At 49.7% G+C, this 23,775-nt stretch overlaps 5 protein-coding genes across 5 annotated transcripts; 2 read left to right on the plus strand and 3 right to left on the minus strand.

The window, feature by feature from the left end:
• Window positions 1–1,052: 1,052 nt before the first annotated feature.
• MAM_04247 (GPI inositol-deacylase) lies at window positions 1,053–5,784 on the plus strand (the record flags this gene model as incomplete). The annotated part of the gene is made up of 3 exons (XM_040823045.1): window positions 1,053–1,577; window positions 1,666–4,251; window positions 5,701–5,784. 3 exons carry the CDS (start codon window positions 1,053–1,055, stop codon window positions 5,782–5,784), a joined length of 3,195 nt encoding a protein of 1,064 aa, XP_040678924.1.
• A 2,426-nt stretch (window positions 5,785–8,210) lies between these two features.
• MAM_04248 (TMS membrane protein/tumor differentially expressed protein) lies at window positions 8,211–9,455 on the plus strand (the record flags this gene model as incomplete). The annotated part of the gene is made up of 1 exon (XM_040823046.1): window positions 8,211–9,455. The coding sequence occupies one exon, from the start codon at window positions 8,211–8,213 to the stop codon at window positions 9,453–9,455; it is 1,245 nt and encodes a 414-aa protein (XP_040678925.1).
• A 1,315-nt stretch (window positions 9,456–10,770) lies between these two features.
• MAM_04249 (uncharacterized protein) lies at window positions 10,771–12,606 on the minus strand (the record flags this gene model as incomplete). The annotated part of the gene is made up of 1 exon (XM_040823047.1): window positions 10,771–12,606. The coding sequence occupies one exon, from the start codon at window positions 12,604–12,606 to the stop codon at window positions 10,771–10,773; it is 1,836 nt and encodes a 611-aa protein (XP_040678926.1).
• Window positions 12,607–13,778: 1,172 nt separating this feature from the next.
• Window positions 13,779–16,939, minus strand: MAM_04250 (Ctf1 transcription factor; the record flags this gene model as incomplete). Its single annotated transcript, XM_040823048.1, has 4 exons — window positions 13,779–13,842; window positions 13,957–16,337; window positions 16,719–16,743; window positions 16,815–16,939. The coding sequence occupies 4 exons, from the start codon at window positions 16,937–16,939 to the stop codon at window positions 13,779–13,781; spliced, it is 2,595 nt and encodes an 864-aa protein (XP_040678927.1).
• A 2,735-nt stretch (window positions 16,940–19,674) lies between these two features.
• On the minus strand, window positions 19,675–22,108 carry MAM_04251 (phosphoethanolamine transferase class N; the record flags this gene model as incomplete). The annotated part of the gene is made up of 5 exons (XM_040823049.1): window positions 19,675–19,695; window positions 19,824–19,974; window positions 20,037–20,224; window positions 20,314–21,856; window positions 21,927–22,108. 5 exons carry the CDS (start codon window positions 22,106–22,108, stop codon window positions 19,675–19,677), a joined length of 2,085 nt encoding a protein of 694 aa, XP_040678928.1.
• Window positions 22,109–23,775: the final 1,667 nt, after the last annotated feature.

The raw sequence follows: 23,775 nt of genomic DNA on the forward strand, positions 1-23,775 counted from the left end.
ATTTGAGCTCTGGGCTCTCTCCTTCGTAGAACCAAGTTGAAGATCTAAAGAGAATACTACAACTCAAAAAGAGAGGGTGTGGTATTCTTTTCGATGCTAGCAATGCATAAAGCATTGACGAGAGAAGACGTTGAGTTGACGTGTCGAGCACGCGTGCGAGTAAAAGTGGCTCGCCCAGTCGCTGAGGGTTAAGATACAAATGTCAACTGGAGAACCAGGACTAACTTAAGTACTTACTCAGTTAAGTACTAAGTACCTAGGTACTTAAGTAAGTTCTCAATGCAACTAAGAAAGCACATTTGTCTGTGACTGAGTGCTAAGTGCTACTTACTTAAGCAAGTACCTAAGTTACTTAGTACTTAGGCAAGTTCTTGAGTAAGTACCTACTTACTTACCTTAAGTACCTAAGTACTTACCTTAAGTACCTAAGTACTTAAGTAAAGTAAGGTTCCGAAGCGGTGGCTAAGGAGCCATGGCGCAGCTATTCTGCTGGGTACGAAAGCCGCTGATACCTGTCAAGGAAGTACCTGCATTGGGAAATGTAGTACTACGTAAAAGTACGGAGTACTTTTACTCAAGTACCTACCTAAGTAGGTAGGTATCTCGGTGCTTAGGGTAGTTCAGGCCCACTGCCCCCGTGCAGCTGGCCCTGAGCCTGGCTCTCTCTCCCGGCAGCCTCTCTGACTGTACCAGTTGACTTCCAGCTCTCCGTCCTCCGTCCACTCACCCAGATCCATAGTCCGTCTCAACCCACACACGTTGGCGGTTTTGGCTTGAAGCCGGCATGCCTTGCCATCCCTTTCACTCCTGCGAAGAAGACGACGACGACAGTAATCCTACCTCTCTACATAATCGTCGCTGGCTTTAACAATATTGCGTTCTCCCTACTCTCCTTGTCAGCCCTCGCTTGGTCCTCATTGGCGCTGTCTCTGCTGCTAAAGTTAGCCGTTTTGCCCAGTTCTGCCGTTCACTTCGTGCAACCCTCGCGCAACCTTTTCCCAATTGCCGCTCGTTCTCCTCTCAGCGTTTACGCCCCATCAGAGCTCACCTCCATGACCAGCCGCTCTGCCGATTCGACCGACGATGGTGACGAACAGTCCTGCACTCCCGACGTAGCCGCTACCGAAGCCATAGCCCGCCGCCCGCAATCAAGATCACGTTCAGCCAGCAAGGCAGGCAATGGGCCAACCGAGTTCGAATGGAAGCGCAGCAGTAACCGTAACGGACATGCAGAGATACCCTCATCGGTCACGCCAACCTTTTCACGCCCGTTTATACCGGCTGCTTCAACCATGGCTCTGCGAAAGTCATCTTCTGGGCTCCCTCAAACCAAAGGAAGTCGACGCGCCGGCGCTGTCTCCTTCCTCGTTCTTCTCACAGCGGGTACCGGCATCATGCTCTTGGCCGCTATATTGAAGTCACTCATTAGCTATCAAGTCGAACCCAAGGGGTGCCGCATGTCTTACATGAGACCCTCTTACATTCACTTCAACGATTTCGATACGGAACATACCCGTTTTGCGACCAAATATTCGCTGTATCTTTACCGTGAACAAGGCGTAGACGATGAAGCTAAGGTAAGAAGTTAGAATAAAGTTGCAATTGATGGATTCCAATGCCTATGGTACCGAATAAAGCCTAGTGTGCTAACCGCCCGTGACGCAGCTACGTGGCATACCAATACTCTTCATCCCTGGTAATGCTGGTAGCTATAAACAAGTTCGACCAATCGCAGCAGAAGCAGCTACGTACTTTTATGACACCCTGCAACATGACGGACGCTCCATGGATTCGGGAGTGCGAAACTTGGACTTCTTTACCGTCGATTTCAATGAAGACATCACCGCGTTCCATGGCCAGACCTTACTTGACCAGGCAGAGTATCTCAACGAAGCAATCCGCTACATTTTGTCTCTTTACTCGGATCCTCAGCGAGCCATTCGTGACTCCCAACTACCCGATCCAACTTCAGTCGTGATTCTTGGTCACTCAATGGGCGGTGTCGTTGCTCGTGCAATGCTAGTGCAGTCAAACTACCAGGCAAATTCCATCAACACTATAATTACCATGTCCGCCCCTCATTCTCGGCCACCAGTTACCTTCGATGGTCAAATTGTGCAAATCTACGATGAAATCAATGCCTACTGGAGAGATGCGTACGCACAGAAGTGGGCCAATAATAATCCGCTGTGGCATGTTACCCTCATTTCTATCGCAGGCGGAACTTTGGACACTGTTGTACCTTCAGACTACGCAAGCGTGGAGCCTCTGGTCCCGGAAACTCATGGTTTCACTGTTTTTACTACTGGAATCCCAACTGTTTGGACGAGCATGGATCACCAAGCTATTCTTTGGTGCGACCAATTCCGCAAAGTCGTTGCCAAAGCATTATATGACATTGTCGATTCAAACCGCGCCTCACAGACCAAACCCCGAGCTCAAAGAATGCAACTCTTTAGACGACGATTCTTATCAGGCCTAGAAGCAGCCACAGAAAAGTCGATAGCTTTGAAGGACGAAACCGTTCGGCTGACCCTGGATGCGGAGTCAAGCCGCATTGTCCCCGTTGGCGATCGTTTGATTCTGGATCATCTAGGCAATCAACGCGACCCAGTAGTCCATCTGTTACCTATTCCTCCACAGGAGACGTCTGTTCCTAAGCGGTTTTCGCTATTGACAGACTCTTCACTAGTTGACGCAGAGAAGAACGGTTCGCTTGAGGTCCTTGTCTGTACTGTTTCTCCCGGGGAAGTTGGCTCAGCTACTATGCACAACTCATATCCGACGACTATACCAGGAGGTAGCGAGGCAAGACTTGCTTGCAAGAACACAGCTTCCGATGTCATTCTACTACCAGCTTCCACAACATCGATTCGGTATCCATTCTATCTCGAAGGGGAAAGCCCAATCCGTCCATTTTCGTACCTTCAATACGATTTACAGGACTTGTGGGAGTACAATTTCATCGCTGTCGTGGATAGAGCCACCTCACAAACTCCGGGGTTTGTCATTACTGAATTCAGCGAGCGGGACTCGATTCAGAAAGCATATCGGAGCAGCTTCTCGCACATCGCGATGTTTGGCTTGTCATTTTCATTACCATCGGATCGACCAATGGCAGTTGAGGTTCAATTTCCCGCCATAACCTCAAGTCTCCTTGCCTTCCACTTGGACCTGGCCCCTCTGCAGTGCCAGAGCAAGCGCCATCTCTACACTCCGATTGTCAGGCAATATTTGGACAAGCCGTATGAATCAAAGTACTTCGTTGGTGCCAGGCATGCACATATTAGTTTGCATGGAATTGCACCCTATGTACCTCCACCTCTGGAACCTAAAAGCAGTGACAGCGGTCTGGGGCTCCAAATTTGGGCCGACCCGTCATGCGACTCCGTACTCGTGGCCAGGCTGCGGATCGATGTGCCTGGAAGTCTCGGGAAACTGTATATGCGTTACAGGACAGTTTTTGCAGCATTTCCGCTACTCATTGTGACCTTAGTTTTGAGGAAGCAATTTCGGGTCTATGACCAAACAGGCATCTTCATTCCATTCTCAGAAGCTTTGGATCTCTCCCTCCGGCGATCAGTCCCTTTACTTCTCATCTCTTTGACTCTTCTTGCGGTCTCACCGGAAGGCACCTCGAGGCTTATTCCCGGCCTGCTGTGGAGCAAGCGACATTTGAATGCATTTCATAGGAACGAGCTTCTCATTGGCACCGAGAACCCGTCATTCTGCTTGCTCGTCCCCCTTATCGGACTCGTCTGCATCGGAGTATGCGCTGTACTGCACTACATTGTGCTTGGCCTTACCCGAACTCTCGGCATATTATACGCCTTTTTCACCAATGGCCCTAGGACAGAAACAGCCAGCCACAAAGGAATTGCCTCGCAAGTCCTGGTGCCCTCTACACCAAGGCGGCGCATGGTTTCTACAGCTGTTCTCCTATTCCTTGTCTCAACCTTTATCCCTTACCAGTTTGCATACCTCGTTGCGTGCCTTGTTCAGCTGTTCACGACTGTTCGCGCTCATCGCCTTTCACATCTAGCCGATTCAACGTCAAGTTCGAACTACTACCGCTATGTTCACTCCATACTGCTCTTGATGATGTGGGTCTTGCCCATCAACCTCCCAATCCTCGCTGTGTGGATACGAAATCTTGCCGTGCATTGGCTCACGCCTTTTTCCTCACACCACAACGTACTGTCTATCATGCCTTTCATGCTACTGGTAGAGAATTTAACCACCGGCAAAATGGTACCGCAGGTTACAAGCCGGTTGCGACATGTTACAAGTGTCCTCCTATTCGGTACCGCATTTTGTGCTGCTGTATATGGTGTTTCGCACGCCTACATGTTGCACTACTTAGTAAATGTCATTGCTGCATGGTTGGTAATTCTGCACTCCACAGCAGATTCTTGGTCTATTGCCGGATTTGGGGCAATGTTTGAAGGGAGTACAGAGGGAGGCCGGAACCGAAACGAAATCCTGTGATGGTCAAAACTGCGACTGTCCATCAACTGGAGAGGTCTACGGTACCTACCTTCACGTCGTTTTCGCGCACTTTTTGTCCTGCGGAACAGAGTATCAAATTGGACTTAATCTTGGGTATCCAATCCATCCTGCATCTTACAGCTCTCGCTTGATGGCCACAAAAGGTTTGGACGAGTTTGGCGACATCACGACACATTGAAGCAATGATTTTACCTAATCACCAATTTTATCATAGCTGCTTTGAAGTCCTTTCTGCTTTCCTTCTACACATTATCAGCATATATGTATAGAAGGAGCTTTTTCTTTGCTGCTACATTTACACACATGGTCCTCTATTTTATCTTCCACATGACGCATTGCTAGGCGTTTTCTCTGGGGTACATCGGAGGAATGAATTCATATTTTCGCCGCCTGTAAGGCTACCGGGTTGGATACCAGGTCATAATTTTACCGGCAAGTGTCTCTGGGTAGCTGTCACTAGAGACATAAATAATAAAATACACCTAAGCAAACACTCCTACACTGTCCTAAAGTGTCGTCTCCGCCTCCAGAAGCCTTGTCCAGCAGGATATCAAATTGCTGGCTTCAATCCTCAGCAATGTCCTTTTTTTTCTCACTAGCTAATACGATGCGTTCATGTTGCACCGTCCGAAGCGTGAAGACAATCCCAAGGATACAAGATATCAGAGTTGCCCAGTATGCCGCACGATAGCATTCCAGGCCATTGTGACAGGAACGTTCGCCACTGGGGTCGAAGACGCTGTGAGAATCCAACACTAGCCCGTAAAAGAGATTGAATATGTTCGACGAAATGACTGGCGCCAAAGTCATGAAGCCCCAATTCTGGCTCAATCCACGAATTCCAAAAGCTTCTGTGACGAGAGATGGAAATACTCCAAAGAGAAATCCGTATCCAAGCCCGGAGAGACCTGAAACAAAGCCCAACAGGCGGGGGTTTTCGATGTTCAACGCGCAAACCTGAGCCGCGAGAAATACGACGGACGCCACAAACAGACACCAGACACGGCTGGCATGAAGTGACTTGACCAGAAAGTCCGACCCAACGCCTGGATCGATATGCATTAGTAAATACTTCTTTACATGGCATGTTGTTCTTGGCGAAGTTAGGGGGGAACAAGTAACCAGAGAGATGGTGGGCGGTTAGGAATACGTAAGTGTAAGGTCAAGCAGTTGCTAACAAGCAAAATAAAGATAACGCCCGAGAATTCCACCTTTTCCATCAGCAGCGTGGCTAGACGGACAATGGAAATGTGCTGCGCCATCATTACGGGTTAGACTCACCACTCAGCAGCCGGCCCACAAAGCTACAGACAGACAAGATGGATACATGTATTTGTTGACGGTGGACAAGAAAGTCTTCTGTTACCGATCCGTCGTATCGCTTCCACAGAGCATTAACATTATTTCCAATATTGCTAGGAATAGTCAGCCGGGAACGAGGATTTTGAAAGGTGGTGAGCTCAAGGCTTCCCAAAGCAAGGCTAATTCCGCAACGGAGGAGGAGAATGAAAGATGCAAAGAAGAAAAAAAGGGACAGGGCGGAGGTGAAGCATACTTAATGGTCATGAGTCCTACACCAGATAAAATGGCCATGATGGTAAACAAGAGCCAAAAAGTCTGGTTGCGCAAGAGGCGGAAGCCACGTATGTCTATTCGATGGGATCGATCGGTATCAATACTACTCGCCACCACATTCTCTACAGTCTCTGAGGCTGTCGATGACATCAAAGATGAGGTCTCATCAACAGCATCTTCTTCAGCATCGTTATGGGGAGGATTGCTGCTCGAGCTAAGACTGTTGGAAGGGTGTGTTGGGCCGGAGAGGATGGAAATTGAGGCCACGTTGATGTTTGTAGGGTCTGTATTCGACGTACCGGGTTCTTCAGAGGAGCGAGTACTGTGAGAAGTGGATTGGCTACACGATGGTCGAAAACGAGCTGACTGAGAGGAGGATCGACGTCCCTCCTCATGGTAAACAACTCGGTAGTTCGAATGCGGATACACTTTCAGGTAAAAGAAGCCCATCAAAGTCAAGCCAGCTGTTCCGACAGAAAGCAGCTTAAGGAAAGCACTAGGATCACCAGGGAACAAAATGGCACCGAGAAATGAGAAGAAGAAGGCGCTGAGGCCAAAAGCCGCCAGCGGAAATGCTGTTGCCGTTCCCCGGTGACCTGGCCAGTTAAGCGCCGACGTCTTGACAGCAGCGGCAAATGCCATGCAACTACCAAGGCCAGTCAGAAAGGAAGAGAAACAAAGAGCTGCAACAGATCCCGACGCCCTGTCGTAGGCCGTGTGCAAGGGAAAGTATCCCACAACCAAGAGAAAAGCACCCAAGAGAACGAAAGGGCGAGGGCCACGTCTGTCGACTAGCATGCCTACAGGAACACCGAGAGAGTACATGCCTAGGTTCCCGAATTGACCGACGAGATTGCTCTGAGTAGCCGATAGCTTAAGCTTCTCGGCAAACTGCGGAGCCCAGGCCGAATAGACGTACTATGATGACAAGAGAGGAGAGGAGGCGTGTTAGCTCAACATAGCATGAGAGAGTAGAAGATCAACCAGCCAAGCGGTACGCTCGGCATGACTACAGTAGTAGCACACAAGCGGAAGTCTCATTCACGTTGGGAGAACTCCAAGGAAGAGGCAGATGCAGCACTTACGTTGGTGCCACATGCCAGGGAGATGGTTGTAGCAGCCACACTCGCAATGAGGCGAGCTCGCCGCAGTTGCTGGTGTTGACCCATGGCTGGGCAGCGGTGCCGTGAGCAGAAGGCGAGCCGGGCATCAACCAGCCGAAAGGAGAGGGTTCAGACGGCGACCTTGTCGATGGTTTGGAGACAAGAAGCGACGCATCAGACGTTTGGAAGGGAGCAAGGCCTACAACACGAATGGTTGCAATTCCGCCACGGTGAAGATTCCTCAAGGAGGTTCAGCTTGGTCGCTCAAATCAGGAAAGCTTATTTTTGGGCGGATAATGCACGGCGGTCAAAGACAACTCGTACAGAGTTTTGATGGAGGGGAGGTGGGACGGAGAACGGAGTATTCCGTGACTACCCTTACTACGACCGAGCCTTACGTAATCCACGTCCCCACGTCATTGTCTCGCCTGCGACAAGGACGACAACCTTCACTTGGCACGCCATCATCTGTTTACGCTCTTCGCCCTGATCCCGGTGTTCCGTCACCTAATATAGTATCTTCATACTTCTTATTCGTCTGTGAGCCACTTGCGCCTATAATAATCTGTACATTGCGCTCGCGCATCTTGCGATATCAGAAGCCTCGTCGTGGACTTCCAAGCCTTGGCGACGACACCACAATGGGCGCGATACTCTCTCTCCCTCTGCTCGCAGTCCCCAGCATGAGCACTGTACGATATTTGTCCCTGTCCTCCGCGTCCCTGTCCTTCGCTATCGATATCAGTTGACAGGCTGACTCACTTTTCTCTGCTAGGTGCTTTCTTTTGCTGCAAGCTGCTGCGGTGCCGCCACCTGCTCCATGGTCTGTAGTGCCTGCGGGAAGTGCGGCAATAGGTACGATAATCAAGTCTCTTCTTTCCACCATGCGCAGGATCTTTTTGCTTGCTTGGCTTGGCGTACTATATTCGAAAGGATATCAGCTGATGAGAAATGCCCTGCAGTGTCGCTACCCGTATCGCCTACGCTCTCCTTCTCTTGGTGAATTCAATTCTAGCTTGGATAATGCTAACACCCTGGGTAATTGAAAAACTACAACACCTGGCACTCGACTACGTCAAGATCAATTGTCCAAATGGAGACTGCTATGGCTGGCTTGCCGTCCACCGAATCAATTTCGCTCTCGGTCTCTTCCACATTGTCCTCGCTGGCATGCTTTTCGGAGTAACATCTTCTAAACATCCTCGTGCGGCCGTTCAGAATGGTTATTGGGGCCCCAAAGTCATCGTGTGGCTAGCCCTCATTATTGTTTCCTTCCTGATACCAAATGAGTTCTTCATATTCTGGGGAAACTATGTTTCTCTGGTGTGCGCCATGTTGTTTTTGGTCCTCGGTCTAGTCCTTCTTGTTGACTTGGCACATACATGGGCTGAATATTGTCTGGGGCAGATCGAGGATACGGATTCTAGATTCTGGAGGTTCGTGCTTATTGGATCCACTCTTGGGATGTACCTTGGGTCCATCGCGATGACTGTGGTTCAGTACATTTTCTTTGCTCAGGGAGACTGCCACATGAACCAAGCCGTCATCACGATGAACCTTCTTTTCTGGCTGGCCGTCTCTTTCATTTCCGTCAATGGAAAGGTGCAGGAATTCAATCCGAAAGCTGGCCTCGCGCAGGCTGCCATGGTCTCAGTGTACTGCACCTACCTGACGATGTCTGCCGTATCAATGGAACCTGACGACAAGCACTGCAACCCACTGATCCGAGCACAGGGTACCAGGACAACTTCTGTCGTGATCGGCGCCATCGTGACAATGCTAACAGTAGCATATACAACCACTCGTGCAGCTACACAGAGTCTGGGTCTCGGGGGCGGTGTGGGTGGAGTACGTTTACCTGACGATGATGAACACGGCCTGGTCACTCAACAGCCAAGTGCCAGACGAGAGATGAGGGCAGAGGCGCTGCGCCGGGCCGTTGAAGAGGGTAGTTTACCGGCTGATGCCCTCCTTTCAGATGATGACAGTGTTTCGGAGGAGACCATACCGCATGATGACGAGCGTTCTCGAACCCAGTACAGCTATACTGTCTTCCATATCATCTTCTTCCTCGCTACGGCCTGGGTAGCAACCTTGTTAACTATGCAGTATGAGGAGAGCACCAGGGGTCGTCGCGATTTCGCCACTGTGGGCCGCACCTATGCGGCGAGTTGGATCAAGATAGTCAGCGCCTGGGTGTGTTATGGGCTGTACATCTGGAGCTTAGTTGCACCCATCGTTCTTCCTGACCGATTTGACTTGCCATAGATTTTGAACGGGGTTTCAGGGTCATTGATGCCTCATGCTAGGCACCCTTTTATCAGTAGGGAGTTTCGGCGTTGGTATGCAAATCCAACGTGTTTTGAGAATTGTTTCGCCTCGGAGAAAGAGTGGTGCGTTCATATTTCGAATCGACTGGTGCGTCTTGAGAACGCGATATTGCTTCACTGCCATCATAGCATGATGCCAGTGTGACAAGGGCTTATCTCACAGCATTGTGGGAAAAGGGGGTAAAGCATCATCAAGCTCAATTTAACGTATAACACACTTGAGTATTAGAGGCTCTTGGTTTTTCCACAAGGTACTTACGGCTACAAGCTTCTATTTATGCAGCCTGACTAGCTCTTGTGTCACTACTACTTGTATGAAACTAGCCTTCTCTTCTACAAGCTTGCCTATTTTATAGGCTTAGGCTAATAAGCTTGGGTCTATGCTAGGTCTTGTGTTTAGACCTTATTAGAACCTCTTGAGATATATACTAGGGAAGAAGAGTATACAGCTAAATAGTAAGAGAAGGTAAAGAAACTTTTTCTTTTCTCTCTTCTCTCTCTTAACCATCTTTATGTTATGGATTCGAGCCAGCAAGCTCGAGTTTATACAAGCTCTGTGGCCGCGCCTCGTCGGATACTTCGGATGCACGTCAGGGACAGAGAGTATATAGCTGCACGTAAAAAGGAAGTAGAGGAACCTCCCCTGTCCACTCTTCCTCTAAAGTTCGTAGTTAATACTAGCAAGGCGTACGTACTTCGGAATTACTGTCACCTTCTGTAAGCAAGTAGTCTTTCAATTTAGTGGCGCAGTAGACAGCCTCTATATATGCTGCAATTGGCACGTAACGTGGCTTGCATGTGGAGAAGCACGATATTTCAACTGCTCGCCCTAATAATGCTTGATTTCAGAGGTTGCGTCTCTGGCTCAGATCCATCTAAGCATGCACAGCCCTTGTTTCTCTCATGTACCATTCGACCAGAACAAAAGAAACACCCGATCGATTATATCAATAGGAGCCAAAGTAGCAATTCGGCTTTGTAAATGCTTCCTTCTCATATCAGAACTCCACCGGGTAACGAACGCAGGTCGCTAAGAAGCTCCGGACTCTGTTTATCGTCGACTCCTTATAGATCCAAGAGGGGAAAAAAAACGACCAGCCAGAAGGAGCCGGGAAAACAAATAAGCCAGCGTGCGCAATGGTATGGCTTTTTTTGTACAAATATACATGCTTAAGCCCGAAACTTCTCGCGCCAGTAATATAGGAAATAGGCCGAGCGTCATCGAGGCGACGACTGTCGGGCTGCTGACCCATTCAATCGTCCTTTTTTCGAGCTGCCCTACCACCAGCGCCGAAGTTGTTCCTGCCTTGAATCCTTGGGCCACTGTCGGCCATCCCCGTCGCCACGAGGTGTCCTGAGTCCAACAAGCTGAGCGAAACGTCGTTTACTGGCTTGCCGTCATCACTTGCCGTATAAGTCAATTCGATTAGATCGGTGTCACATGGATCCGGGGATAAGCCAAGTGGCCGCAACCGACCTCCCAGCAACGGTGTACTAGGCCGCTTGGTTAATGCTCCACGTAGCCAATGCTCAACCGCCGCTGCTGCCCTATCTAGACCAGTAACCTGCCGAGAGATAGATGACGCATTTCTGCCGTCTTCGAATGGGCTTTCGACAATGCCACTTGCACCTTGCCCAAACCCGAAATTTGCAGTCTCGGAGCCCATGATGGACATTGAAGGTAAGGATTCCATATCAAGACCTGGAATGTGTTTCCTCGTCCAAGAGTTAAAGTAATCTGTAACCGGCCCAGGTTCTCTCACACTTCTGCCCATCGGGCCCACGCCACCTGGTCGTCGCATCCATGCAGGCCGGCTGTCGGTTAATTCACCGCCAGGCCCACTTTTGGAAGACATCGGCGTGCCGGGAATCGGAGCACGGCCATTGATCGCGCTTAGTCGACGAGTGGAAGGGCGCTCATTGGAATGTGGAGCGACGCTCGACAAATCTGAGCTCTGTCTTGGAGTGGACATTGATGATTCAGTCCTGATACTCTTTTTCCGCCGCGGTGGAAAGTACCCCAGAGTTTGTCGTGCCACCCGTACGATCTCAACCGGATGTCTGAATGAATCGACCTGTACCCAGCGAACATGGGACCAGGGGAGATATTCGGTTTGTTCCAGCTTCGCGTCCATGTGAGAAGGTTCAGTTGGCACATTGAAATTTCCTCCATGGGACCCATCGGCTGCAGACGAAGACTCCCCAGTTGCAGCCGGATTCCGCACCAAGAAATCTCCCTCGTAATTGTTGAACCACGACGGTGGATCACACGGGCGTCCTTTTATCTCACAAGCATCCACAGGGATGACTAGCCACTTACGCATCTGAACGCTGTCTCGAGACCAAAGACCGTTGGATTTCCGGAAAATATCTTCCCGGCATTTATATCGAAGTATTATACCGGCGTAAGTGTCGTTCGGTTCAACCTTGTGGACGTAAGCCAGATGCTCCTCAGGTTCCGGGTTCAAGGGACGGATCTCATCCGAAGTACGGCACTTCTGTTTTCCGGCAACGCCTAGACCACCATTCACCCCCTCATGACTATCCAATACCCTCACCGTTTTTCCAGCTTTCAGAGCATCCTGTGTCTTGACCAGGGATCGCACTCCAACATCGGTACTCATTTGTTCTCCTGATGGTGGCGATGGTCCCCATGTTTTTGATCGGAGACTGCGTAGGTGGGGTGGATGAAGTTTTGACGACCGAATTCCTTTGGAAGAATTGTCGACGCTTGAAAGCCATGTCGAAGCAAACATTTGAATTGAGGTCCAGCCGTGCGTCAAAGAATCTCCAAGAAATTGCGTAATATCGCCTCCGGTTGGGCCTTGATTCAAAGTGACATCTTCCTGATATCTTTCCAACGTCCGGGGGGTGGTTGTTTCCTGATGCGTGCCGCTTTGCGAAGGATATGAAGTTCCACTGCTCTTCGTAATACCAGTTGCTATTGAAGGCCGGTGCGTCTGGTCTATAGTCTCGACGCGACGATTCCGGGGTCGGGCAATGTTCGTGACTGAATCATGGGATGATGCTGAAACAGAAGACGATGTCAAGTCGGTTTGGGATCTCGCTAGATTGCCTTGGTCAGTCATGATGACCACGAACGCAGCGACAGCACCTCGCCGGTAGCGTTGTTGCAGCTTCGCATCAGGTCCCTCTTAACACAAGCGCCAGACTGGAGGTGTCGCGAATGCTGCAGTCGGAGGATAGCCTGACAGACCAAAGAGTAAGAGCCGGTGAAGATTGACCGAAGCTTGGCTTGAACGTATTGGTGAATGTTCATAACGTGCCGTCCGTCATGATTGATTGGGAGCTAAGAGGACACGCAATGACGAAGAAGCCGTGCCACTAGTGGTGGTGCGGCCCTTCAGAGGCACCAGTGAAGTGGGGAGTTCCAAAACTTACAGTAGAGTGGGGCCAGTCACTCTGTTTACCCTAGCCTAGCTGGTCACACAACTTTAGAGAGCGCTGGACAAGTCGAATCCAATACACTGCTTCGTCTCACGTTTGCCTAGATATATATATACCGGGGGAAAGAAAATGACGAGGGCAATAGCTGCCGATATTTCAGCCAGGAAAAGCTGGCAGCCTGTTGCCCCCCTGGCAGGGATACACACATTGAAGTACATAATGAGATTTAGACCGTCACATCCGATAAACAACAGATCCAACATTTCATTATCAGAAGCTCAGAACACCCCGTCTGTGTGCATTTTCGTGTGATCAATACATGCCAGCTTGACTACAAATGTGAGTACATTTTCAACAAGGTGTCGAGGAACACCAATAGTATCTTGAGTCAAGCCTGGCCCATCTGGCCAAACATAATGCCAGATTGCAATTTCTGTCCAGATCACGGCAGCATATCCATCCAAGAAGAAGTGGAAGAAGAAAGCTTGTATGGGCTGCAATATTTAGATATCATGCGCTGCCTCTTCCGACTTCGGTGAGCATAATGACGATAAGGCCCATATATATTCGGTCGGTTCACCGATTTAATCAGTTGATTGCGCGACTGTGGCCCAGAATTGAAACTTATCCTCGAACATATCCGCCTAGCCTGCTGACAACATCGGGTACGGGGAGATGTCTTGCTAGACCTGTTATGATAGAAATCGTCGTCCATACACAATGGCCTGACCCTCATACAAGGCCCAAATATCAGGTCCTCGATGGTTCAAAGCTTGACGGAGCCGGAAACGAAAAGTGAGCTTCCGTAGGGTGATCGAAGCAGTAACGTGGCTATCCAGCCTCAGCTTCCGACTCAGCTCAGGGACACATCGAGATTCAAATTGCTGGAGTCGCCGTTGATGCCAAAGAATTGAAACCTGCGTACTGAATTAGCTGTCTACGACGGAAGGGAGACGCAGCGAGACAAGAAGAAAAGACGGCGAGGCGACGGCGAGGAAATGCTGTCAGGAACAGAGGCGCAGTCGACTTACCAATCTTCCACGTTCAATGTCGTAGGCGCAGGTTGCCCTTGAGCTGAGCTTGTGCTCCAGCTGTCTGGACTTTGTCCGTCATGCACGCCGCCGTCCAAATTGGTTTGCCACACGCCGGCGGGTGCATGAAAGCCTTGCATGGGTATGCCACCGTTTCCTTGCCCTTGACCCCTGGCCTGAAACTGGTTGCTCCCTTGGCTTTGAGACATGCTGCTAGGCGTCATCTGCGCCATCAGATCGTGGTGTGTTTGTGTCGGGGATACGTTAGGGAAAGCAGGCATGCTGGAACTTTCGGGGAATAGTTGATCAGGTTGGAAATTTTCCCAAAGTGACTGAGATATATTTGGCGAGTTTCTGGTAACGAGGTAGAGATCTGGGGGCGTAGCCGGAACTGAAAAAGAGGGATTAAATGGAGTTGCAGGTCTGGTCTCAGGTCGCGAATTGGTTCCTCCCATAAATGTATCTGCCACACTAAGTCGACTATTGGGAGAGGAGACAGTCGGCGGTTGCATGGCCGACGTAGTTTCCGGCTTTATAGTGCTTGGTGTTTGAGGCCTAGAGCGCTCGTACGATTCCTGGGGTGTCGGGGCATTTGCGGTGAAATCAATGGCCATGTCATCATACTTCCTCTTCGGAACATCTTGAGCTTTACTCTGCTGCTCCAATTGGGTCAGACTCTGCTGCATTTTCCGATGGCGCTTCCCACCTGCCTTTTGAAGGCGTTCTTCTAACATTTTATTGCCAATAATGGATTCAAAAAGAGTGTAGACCATCTTTCCGACAAGCCAGACTCGCGATACTTCCTTCATTGCCTGCATGCAGCTTCTCAGTCTATCCTGAGTAACTTGTTGGATTGAAGGGACAGGAGACCTCATCTGGTACACATGCATGATAAGAGCTGAGAACAGGCTGTAGACAATGAATGCCGGGCAGTAACGTAACTCCTTATGTGCGGCGAGATTTTCGACAATAGATGTAATCATTGCTGCAGCTTGGAAAGCGATATTACGAGATGGGTAGGGCGAGTCGTCCGGAAAGCTTCTTGAGCCGCTAGGAGGCATGTGCGCGCGGTGCAGGAGACAGAGCGTCGTATAGTAATTTGAATGAAGCAGAGCAGACCAGAAGTGATGGCGAGGCATCTCCCAGTAGACGATCTTGGGGCAATTTTGAAGCCAGTCGGCTAAGGCCATGTCGCTATGAGTTAAATCGATGGCATTCCTTTGACGTCCCTTGGAAGCAACCGAGTATTGTTGAGACAAGACCAGTCCCATGATCTCGCACAATTTGACATACTGCAAAAAAAATTGTACATGAATAGGGTCAGGCTGGAAATCACTGGCCCGGTCCGTCTCATCCTCGATAAAGTCGTCTTCTGTCAGCATTTCCACGTCAGAGTCGTCAAGATTGATGTGGACGGGCCGACCGAGAGCAACAGCCACAGATCTATCACGGGTGAACAGAGTCCACCATATCCTCTTCCATAGTCGTTTGTCAGACGTGCTTAGTTGAGACTGCTCGACGCTCCGGTGCATGCCGGACCCTTGAGCAACAATTGTGGCTACACGACTCCAGTAGAAAACATTTTTGGTGACATCTTCAGGGCCTTCCCAATACCAGCCCATGAGCAGCAGCGATTGAACAATAGTGACACGGTCATCTTCGTAGTTTGCATCGTACAGTGCCTTTGCACGTTTGTAGAATGTCAACGCTGCAGGAGTCGTAGACCCGTTGGCATCCATAAGTTGGGCATTGGTGCAAACCCGCGAGCCGGCTAATAGGACAGCTTGGAGAAGGAGAAGTGAAGGGGGATTCTTGGGGTCTCTATACTGCCGCATAAAGCGAGTGCGGTTGATAACAGGGACGATGGGGTGAACCCACTTGAAGTATGCCTCGATGAGTTCGTCGCAGAGCGACCGAGGAGGGAGAAGGAATGCTCCTCTCTGATGTAAGATTTCAATCTCAACAATATCTAGCTCTGTGAGCCTAGCCCGTGAGCCTCGTATATTTTCAGGCAGCGGATAGTGCACGACATCTGATGATCCCTGGCGGTCGTGTACAAGTAATGTCAAGTTTGAGGATTCGCCAAGGAAAGCCACTCGGCCGGCTTCCGTGATGGGAGCACGAGTGAACTTGGGTTTCATGACCAGATTCAGGTATGTTCCGCTGTCGACCTCTTCTTGTCGGACTTGTGCTTCAGTCATGGACGATGAAGGAGTTCCGTCTGATGTGTGGGATACAGTCGGCGGTCGTAGAAAGGACGAGGCGCTGCCTGCGGTGGTCTGATGCGGCCGGTCATCTGTGGCTTCTCGGTCACTGGGAGCAATGAAGAAATAGGGGTTAGCGGAGACTTTGCTAGGTACAACAACAAGGACATGCAATACCTATCGGAATCTTTAGTTGTCTGACTGCCAGCATTTTGGGCCTTTTTCCGTTTAGGGGTCGGGATACGGCATTCGATCTGAAATGCCACACAGTTCGTGCAAGGGACGCCGAGACTGGCAGCGTCACATCGAACCTGAGCAGGAAAAGAGATTTAGCATGTCGGGACAATGCGTTCGCAAAGAGAGCCAAGGTTGACAATTATTCACCTTTCGTGCATGGCAGGTCTGATAAAACGAGTGGATGGTCAGCATCGAATCACGTTGCCATGAAATCAGGAAGCGTGGGGTGCTTCGTTCTTTTTTTTTTTTTTGCCTCGGCTCGTGGAGCTGTGGCAGGGCACAGCACGACGGAACGCGACGCAACCAACCACGGACACTTACCTCACATGCTCGTGACGCTCGTTGCCTGTATAGAAGGTGTATCCGTCAGCGCTGGTTCACGACTATCACAAGTGTGGGTGCGCAATATGTGCGTACCTTCTAAAGCTCATTTGGTTCGCTGCGTTGCTACCCGCATTACTGGGAGCGGGAGGGGATGCTTTGGCAGGAGACTCGGATTGCTGTGGGCGTGAATGCTGTTGACCAGCATCGCCTGAAGTCATTTCGACATCCATGCCGGGGGGGGGGGGTAATGCTCAACAAATGCCAAAGCAGTTGTTTCCGGGCGATGGTTAAGGCCTGGTGTTGCTTCTGGGAAGTTGGCGGGACAAAGGTAATTTGACGGAACAATTGAAGGAGAGGGGGGGAGGCGCCGCCGCGCGAGGAGGAAGGCGACGGCGACGGCACGCCGTGGGCGGAAGGTGGGTGGGGGGCAACGTGTGCGGGTGTGAGAGTTGACGTGTGCTACTCCAGCGAGAGAGGGATGGCCAACCAACGGTGCGGAAAGTACCTGTCCAGGTCCAAGTAACTTAAGGTATCCAAATGCGAAGCTCAGTTGGGTGAACCACTCGAAGAGGTCCGGCCTGTCTTGCGCTGCCGACTATTCAGTTCCCTGCGAATTTGAAGGATTTAGAGACAGGACACGGGCAAGGGACCCAGTTGCGACGCGTGGCCCGTTTGCTGGTCCATTTGGGTCAGGCAAAATGATGCTACAAATATGCTAACTATTATTATTAGCGTTGATCCAATCTTGTGCGGAGGTGGGCCGATTCGGAGGGGTCTGCTGGCCGGGAGGCACGTACTTACAGAGAGGAATACGGGAGTACTCCGTACTGGGGGGTATGAAGTAACTAAGTAGTAGTAGTCAGCAAGCCAGATAAGGGGGTAACGACCTACAGACTGCGGCTACTACGTAAGTACTAGGTAAGTATAAGTACTTAGACGTCAACTGGTGCTGAACATGTGCATTTACCATGACGGATGCTACTCTCTCTGTACAAAAAAAAAAAGTACTTCGTGCGTGCGCGCGTAATTCCAAACAACGACTACCTACTTAGGTACTCACTTAAGTATTTGCTTACTGAAGTAAATAAGTATGCTCCCGTTGCGGGTGAACGTTGCACTCGAAGCCACTTTCAGCGGCGGTGGCCGGCTATGACTGACATAACATTTTGGCCCTGAGCTTGCTTGATGTCCCAACTACACACGGGCCTACGCGGACATCACGGACAAATCTGCACCTGGCAGCCACCCCTGTACTTGGCCGGTACAGCCGGACACGACGGCATTGCAACAAAGTCAGGGGGGACCCATGGCCGTAGGCCGGCGGCTCTTAGTGAGCAATAATGAAAAGCGTCGAGGTTCGTATGTAGACTGGCCTGTGCAGATGACGATGGTATACGGGAACGGCCGTGAGGTGTCAAGGAGTGTGCAGAGTCGACAACTTGGACACTCTACCTTCAATTACCTAGGCAGGTAGTGGTGCCTGGGCCTTGGCTGAAAAGGGGGAATGACGAGTTTCACGTTTGCTGCCAGAGCTTCCGATATCTGCTTGCGGACTCAATATACTGAGTGTGATGTGAGAGATGGATATTATCCCCGGTCTCTGTCGGCTTCCAGTCAGTACCATCTTTTTGTTCAGCATTCGGCCTCTCCACCCATCCTCTATTCCCCCTCCGCTCTTGGCTGCTTTAAGAGATGATTGGGAAACCATGTAATATGCGGGCGAAGGCCTCTCGCCAGCCATAAACTATACATAGAAAAAATCCTATTACAAATATACTAGTCTGCGACAGCCATTCACCACTAGCAACATCTGCCTTAACTGAATAGAACCACGATACAACAGAGGGGCTGTAGTCTGTCATAATGAAGTGCCTGCCGCTCGTACATTCTTCGCGCATAGACATCGCAGAAAAAAGGCGAAATATGTTGTCTCTAGCAAAAAAAGAAGCCATTCTCTCTTCTCATCCAAATAATAGGACGTGGACCGGATTCTCACTAAAATTCAGGCCCACAGTTGCAACCCTCAAATGTTTGCTCTATTGCCTTTTCGTTTTGGTCGAATTGTTGTGTCCATTTCGGGTTCCATCTTCATTTCCTGCAAACCTTGACTGGCTTGTCGTAGAACCATGCTGTCTTTGTCTACCCTCCACGTCTATGCCTGATGTAAAGAAGGTACTGACCCCCTCAAGGCCAGCAACAAACACACAAAGCAGGCTTGCAATAGCAAAGTGACTGATTGTGGAGCCTATCTCCAACCATGAGCCTTCATCTTTGACGATCCAAAAGAAATACAGCGTCAGAATATCGCTAATTGCCATGACTACCATAAAAAGAGCCGAAGGGGCGACGCCCAATCTTCTATTCAACACTCCCAAATTGGCAGAAATAAGAGCAAAAGGGATCATTAATTTTAGAATTAGCAGTGCTCCCTGGGAAAAAGGATCAAATATTGGTATCAGGCGGTATACGCTGTCGAGACTGAATGAAGAAACGGAAGCGACGTTGCCTGTACTGAAAAAGGCCGATTGCAACAGTACCATGAAGAAGAGCGCCACCCGTACATCCGAGAGCCTGAGTGCTCGATGTTGTGACAAATCTCGGTCAAGTTTGTTACGCTGCGTCAAGCATCCGTTGTCTTGCCGGTGCTTGTGGCAAAATATTTCGGCTGCATACTCCAGGCGCACCCAAACCAGTAGGGTCACTGAAAAGGCAACATAAAAAAGTCCTTCATATGAGATTGTCAGAATGACAAAGGTAGGAGCGCATGTCAGAAAAATGACCGACAATCTTTGCAGGTAATGCGTATTGGGCTGGAGGCGATAAGTGAGCGGCATTAGGAGAGAGGCGACTGAGAGAGTTAGAGTCCATACAGAAACAGCATATATTGTCCACAGAAATAAAAATACCGAGGATAGTCCACCCAAGCACTTGATTGCCTATTGGGAGGCCCTGTTTAGCTTGAAGGGACAAGGCGCTGGACCGGGTTACAAGCATGGACAAGAGGATTAGTCCCAGCTATGAATGCCCTACGGCGTCAGTGATTCATTTCAAGGAATGTTCGCGCAGAACAGGGCAACAATAGAGAATGCAATGTTGCCATACCTGGACACCAGTCAATGCTCGCTGAAAATTCGTGTTTGTCTTGTCAGGTGAACGACTTGAGTCGACTGCACCCGTAAAATCCGAAAGCACCATGTCTTCAAAGATCAGATAGAGAAAACCGACGAGAAACATGACAAAGCCACCAGCAAGGCTAGACGTAATCAGTCATTTGAACAATTTCCCTGATACTGGCCAAATGCCAAGACTACTCACATGAGACTAATACTTTCGACTTTCATGGCTGGAAGAAGGGTGAATGTGCTCATTATCAGGCATGAAGCTGCCCATGTCATGCTGAGAATTGCATGACTTTGTAAGAAGGACAGACCATACATGAAAGGCCAAGCCGCTGCCAGGACGAACAATCCAGTCAGTACCTCTCGATAAACATATCCCACAGCCTAATGAGGGTCAGTGTGAGTTGTATAAAGAAACAGAGAAGAAAGCTGAGTCTTCACGCCAATGTAACTCAAGTAATCGAGCCACTCACAAGAGCTTGTATGACAGCAACGTAAAGAATGGTATGCAGGAAGAGGGTTGCCGCACCTCCTGCAGACTTTATGTGGCCAAATAAAATCAATCTGCCTCGGTAAAGACTTTGTCGATGAGCATAAACTTCCTCCCAGAATACAACAGGAAAGAAGGCATACAGGTAGTATGTGGGTGGCGATTTAGACATGATGAATGACGCATAAAAGGCAAACAGAATCCCCAAAAAGGTGGCAGTTCCGACAAGAGTCCTTCGCGCTTGTATCACCTCGTGGACGACAAACATGTCTACCACAGTTGTTATGGCATACGCCATCCAGCCAAGATAACCCACAGTGATAAGAGCACGAAGGAACAACCAGTCATAAGTTTGGAGATAGCGGAGGCCCTGTAGCGTTACTTGAATGAGCGTATTTGACTCTTCAATAGCCTCTTCATAATGCCCATTTGCAATGAGGTCAACGATCGCGGCAGTGCGATTTTCAGGGGAAGAACCCTCTCCGTCAAATGCGGGGTATGCTCTGAACCGCAATTCGTTGGTCTTTTTTTTTTCCTCCTTGACACGATACATCTCCAAAATGGCTTTGGCATTAACAAGCGATGCATGAGCCTTCTCACTGTTGTCTGCGGCGAGATATGACAGAGGAAGCTCTCCGACCGAATTTGCTGGAAACTCGGCGCCAATCAGGTAGGACATCAAAGCGGCGACGTCTGCCTGGTTAATGTCGTGTCGGCGAACGTGGTCAAGCCCCCAATCTGATGAGTACGCATCATGTCCTGGGGCAACAATACCCGGATACACTTCAGGAGCGGCCACGCCGGAACCCCACGTGATGAAAGGGGTGCGGGTATTGTCTGGATGACCATCACCGTGGCTGCCCCAGTCACTCATACCATGATCTGCGGTGAATATAAAGGCCGTTCTGTCGTCTGCATAAAACCCTTGGATAAGGTTTGTTATCTCCTTTACGCCTTGGTCCACTACTTTAATATTGTTCAAGTACTCCTTTGAATATGGCCGATAGGAATGTCCAGTTGTATCAAGCCCAAGTAGGTGTAGAAAGAAAATGATTCTGTCCTGGTGAAGGGCTTTGTTAAGGGTCTGGTTTTTTGCAGCCTCAGCAAAGAAGTGATGAACATGGTCAAACACCCAGTAGTCAAGGCGAAGGGCATCCTGACTAAAATCTTCGAGCTCTGGCTCGTACATGTATGTATCGACCCGACCTGGAACAGCTCCTTTTTCGAACATGGGCAGTATATCTGGACTACCCCAGCTCCAAGTATGGCGACTTCGATTAAAGACGCTGTCGAAATTGACAGGATTGAGTTTCCAGCCGGTGGCGACGGCGGAAACATCTTCGTACAACCCAGCGATCAGAGCAACGTGACCCGGACGGGACTCCGTGGGCACACGGGTATGGGACACACCGAAAGTGCCTTCTTTGAGCACGCGGGATCGCAAGAAAGGTGCGAGGGGCCGGGGTATCAGGTCCCTGTCGTCCTGAGGATACGGCTCGGGAAATGATTGAAAGGCTTTATCTGCTCTGAGGCCATCACCTGCATCGGGAGGTTGTTAGCATGTTCGTGGCGACAATTCGGAGCGACTTCATGTACTTGCCAACAAAGAAAACTAGCCTGTCAGCGGGAGGCTTCGAGGAATGGCGACGTTCAACTTTGAAGAGCTGCATGCCAGACACAATAGGGCTTACGAAATATATATCGAAGATAGAATACATGTAAACCAGATGGAATATCACGGCCGTGGCCAGGAAGGCAAAACGAGTGGCTGCCGCCATTTTGGCGACTGGTATATCAATGTCGCAAATTACGTCAGGATTCAGTTAAAGGAAGACAACAATAAAGGTGATGCCAGCTGGCCGCGGAGGCTTTGCAAGGCCCTTTGGCACAAGCTGGTTACCAGAACGCTGCAGCCTGATGCGATGATATAGACGTGTTAAGGAGCGAACGACAACGAGTTTTGCAGTCCTCGCGTGTGCAGGTGGCGGATAGGCACTTGCAAAGAAACCGCTGCGGAGTAGCTGTACATTATTGAGACGTCCGATTGAACTGTCAATCGACAAGCACACCAGTATTGCGGCCGAAGACGCCACCTATTCGCTCATGAGTGAGATTAGTCACGTGATTTATAATGTTCAATGTGAGAGGGTGGTTTAGAAAATCACGTTGATATTCTCAACTTTAATTTTTTAAACCTCTATTATTAGAGAGGATACTAAGAGGAAGTAGAGAAATTTGGTAAGGACTGGCCTTACAGGTGTCTGCATATAAGCGTTACTATTACTATCTATTAACTTTTAAAGAGAAAAGAGAAAAGAAGCAGCTATATACACTCTACCTCTAAGCATCCGAAGAGTATCCGACAAGGCGCCGCCACGAGCTAGCAGCTCGAGTCCACTGTCACTGGCACTGGCATATCTAACACGCAACATTGAAGCGTCAACCATCCAATTTCCACGCGCTCGATTTACCAACCGCGCAAACGTTGATTACTGAGGTATCTGCCTAGACACGTGTGTTCTCATACACACCACGGCATCTTCTGCGCGAACCACCCATCATTCATTATCCAAGATTGAAGTCGCGGATCAGATGCCGATTTGCATCGAGTGTCGACATCCGGTCAAGACGCTATGGACTCAATACTCCGGCGCTGGCGACAAGTCCAGCGGGCACAATATTCGACTGACTGTCTGTCGCAATTGCGGCCGTTTTTGCGATAAGTATGTGGAGCATGACTTTGTCGTTCTCTTCATAGATCTTGTCTTGATCAAGCCACAGGTACGCTTTCCGTCGTTCTTTTCCTGACACCGCGTGCTTTTGGTTGACTAAGTGGCGACTCGTTCCCTCAAGCAGGTGTATCGACACCTCCTTCACAACACTTTGATGCGAGATGGCGATCGATTCGATGTACGTACGCCCTTGGGTTCAGCCGGTCCATATCCTAGACGATGACAATCGCCTTTCTCAGAAACCGTGCGTCTACAGACTGACACAATATTATCGCCGGAAAACTAGCCTTCCATCATTCGTCTTGGTGTCCTTCTCCTGTTATTCGATGTCTACCTAACGTGGGCGCGCATTGAAAAGCAGACGGTACCAGCTGCGGTTCCTGGAGGGAGTAATCTAGGCAGACTTGCGCAACAACCTATTGTGGTACAATATCTCTTCTTCCTAATATTATGCGCCTTATCGACGCTGGCATTCCATCTTAGCATTCGATTTCTTACCTGCTCCCCAGTGTCGCCTCTGAACGCGTTTGGGAGTACCCCGCGACATGCACGTGCAAATTCGGTGTCAACCGCACTTATAGTATCGTCATCAACAAAACTCTTTCCTATCTTAATGGTTATATGGGAGTACGATGTTCCAGCTGCGGCTAGATCACTAGGCTGGGCCGTAGTTGCAAATAACGTTGAGGCTCTCAGGATCTTGCTAGACTGCA

Source organism: Metarhizium album, assembly GCF_000804445.1.
Source record: "Metarhizium album ARSEF 1941 chromosome Unknown scaffold_9, whole genome shotgun sequence".
NCBI lineage: Eukaryota > Fungi > Ascomycota > Sordariomycetes > Hypocreales > Clavicipitaceae > Metarhizium > Metarhizium album.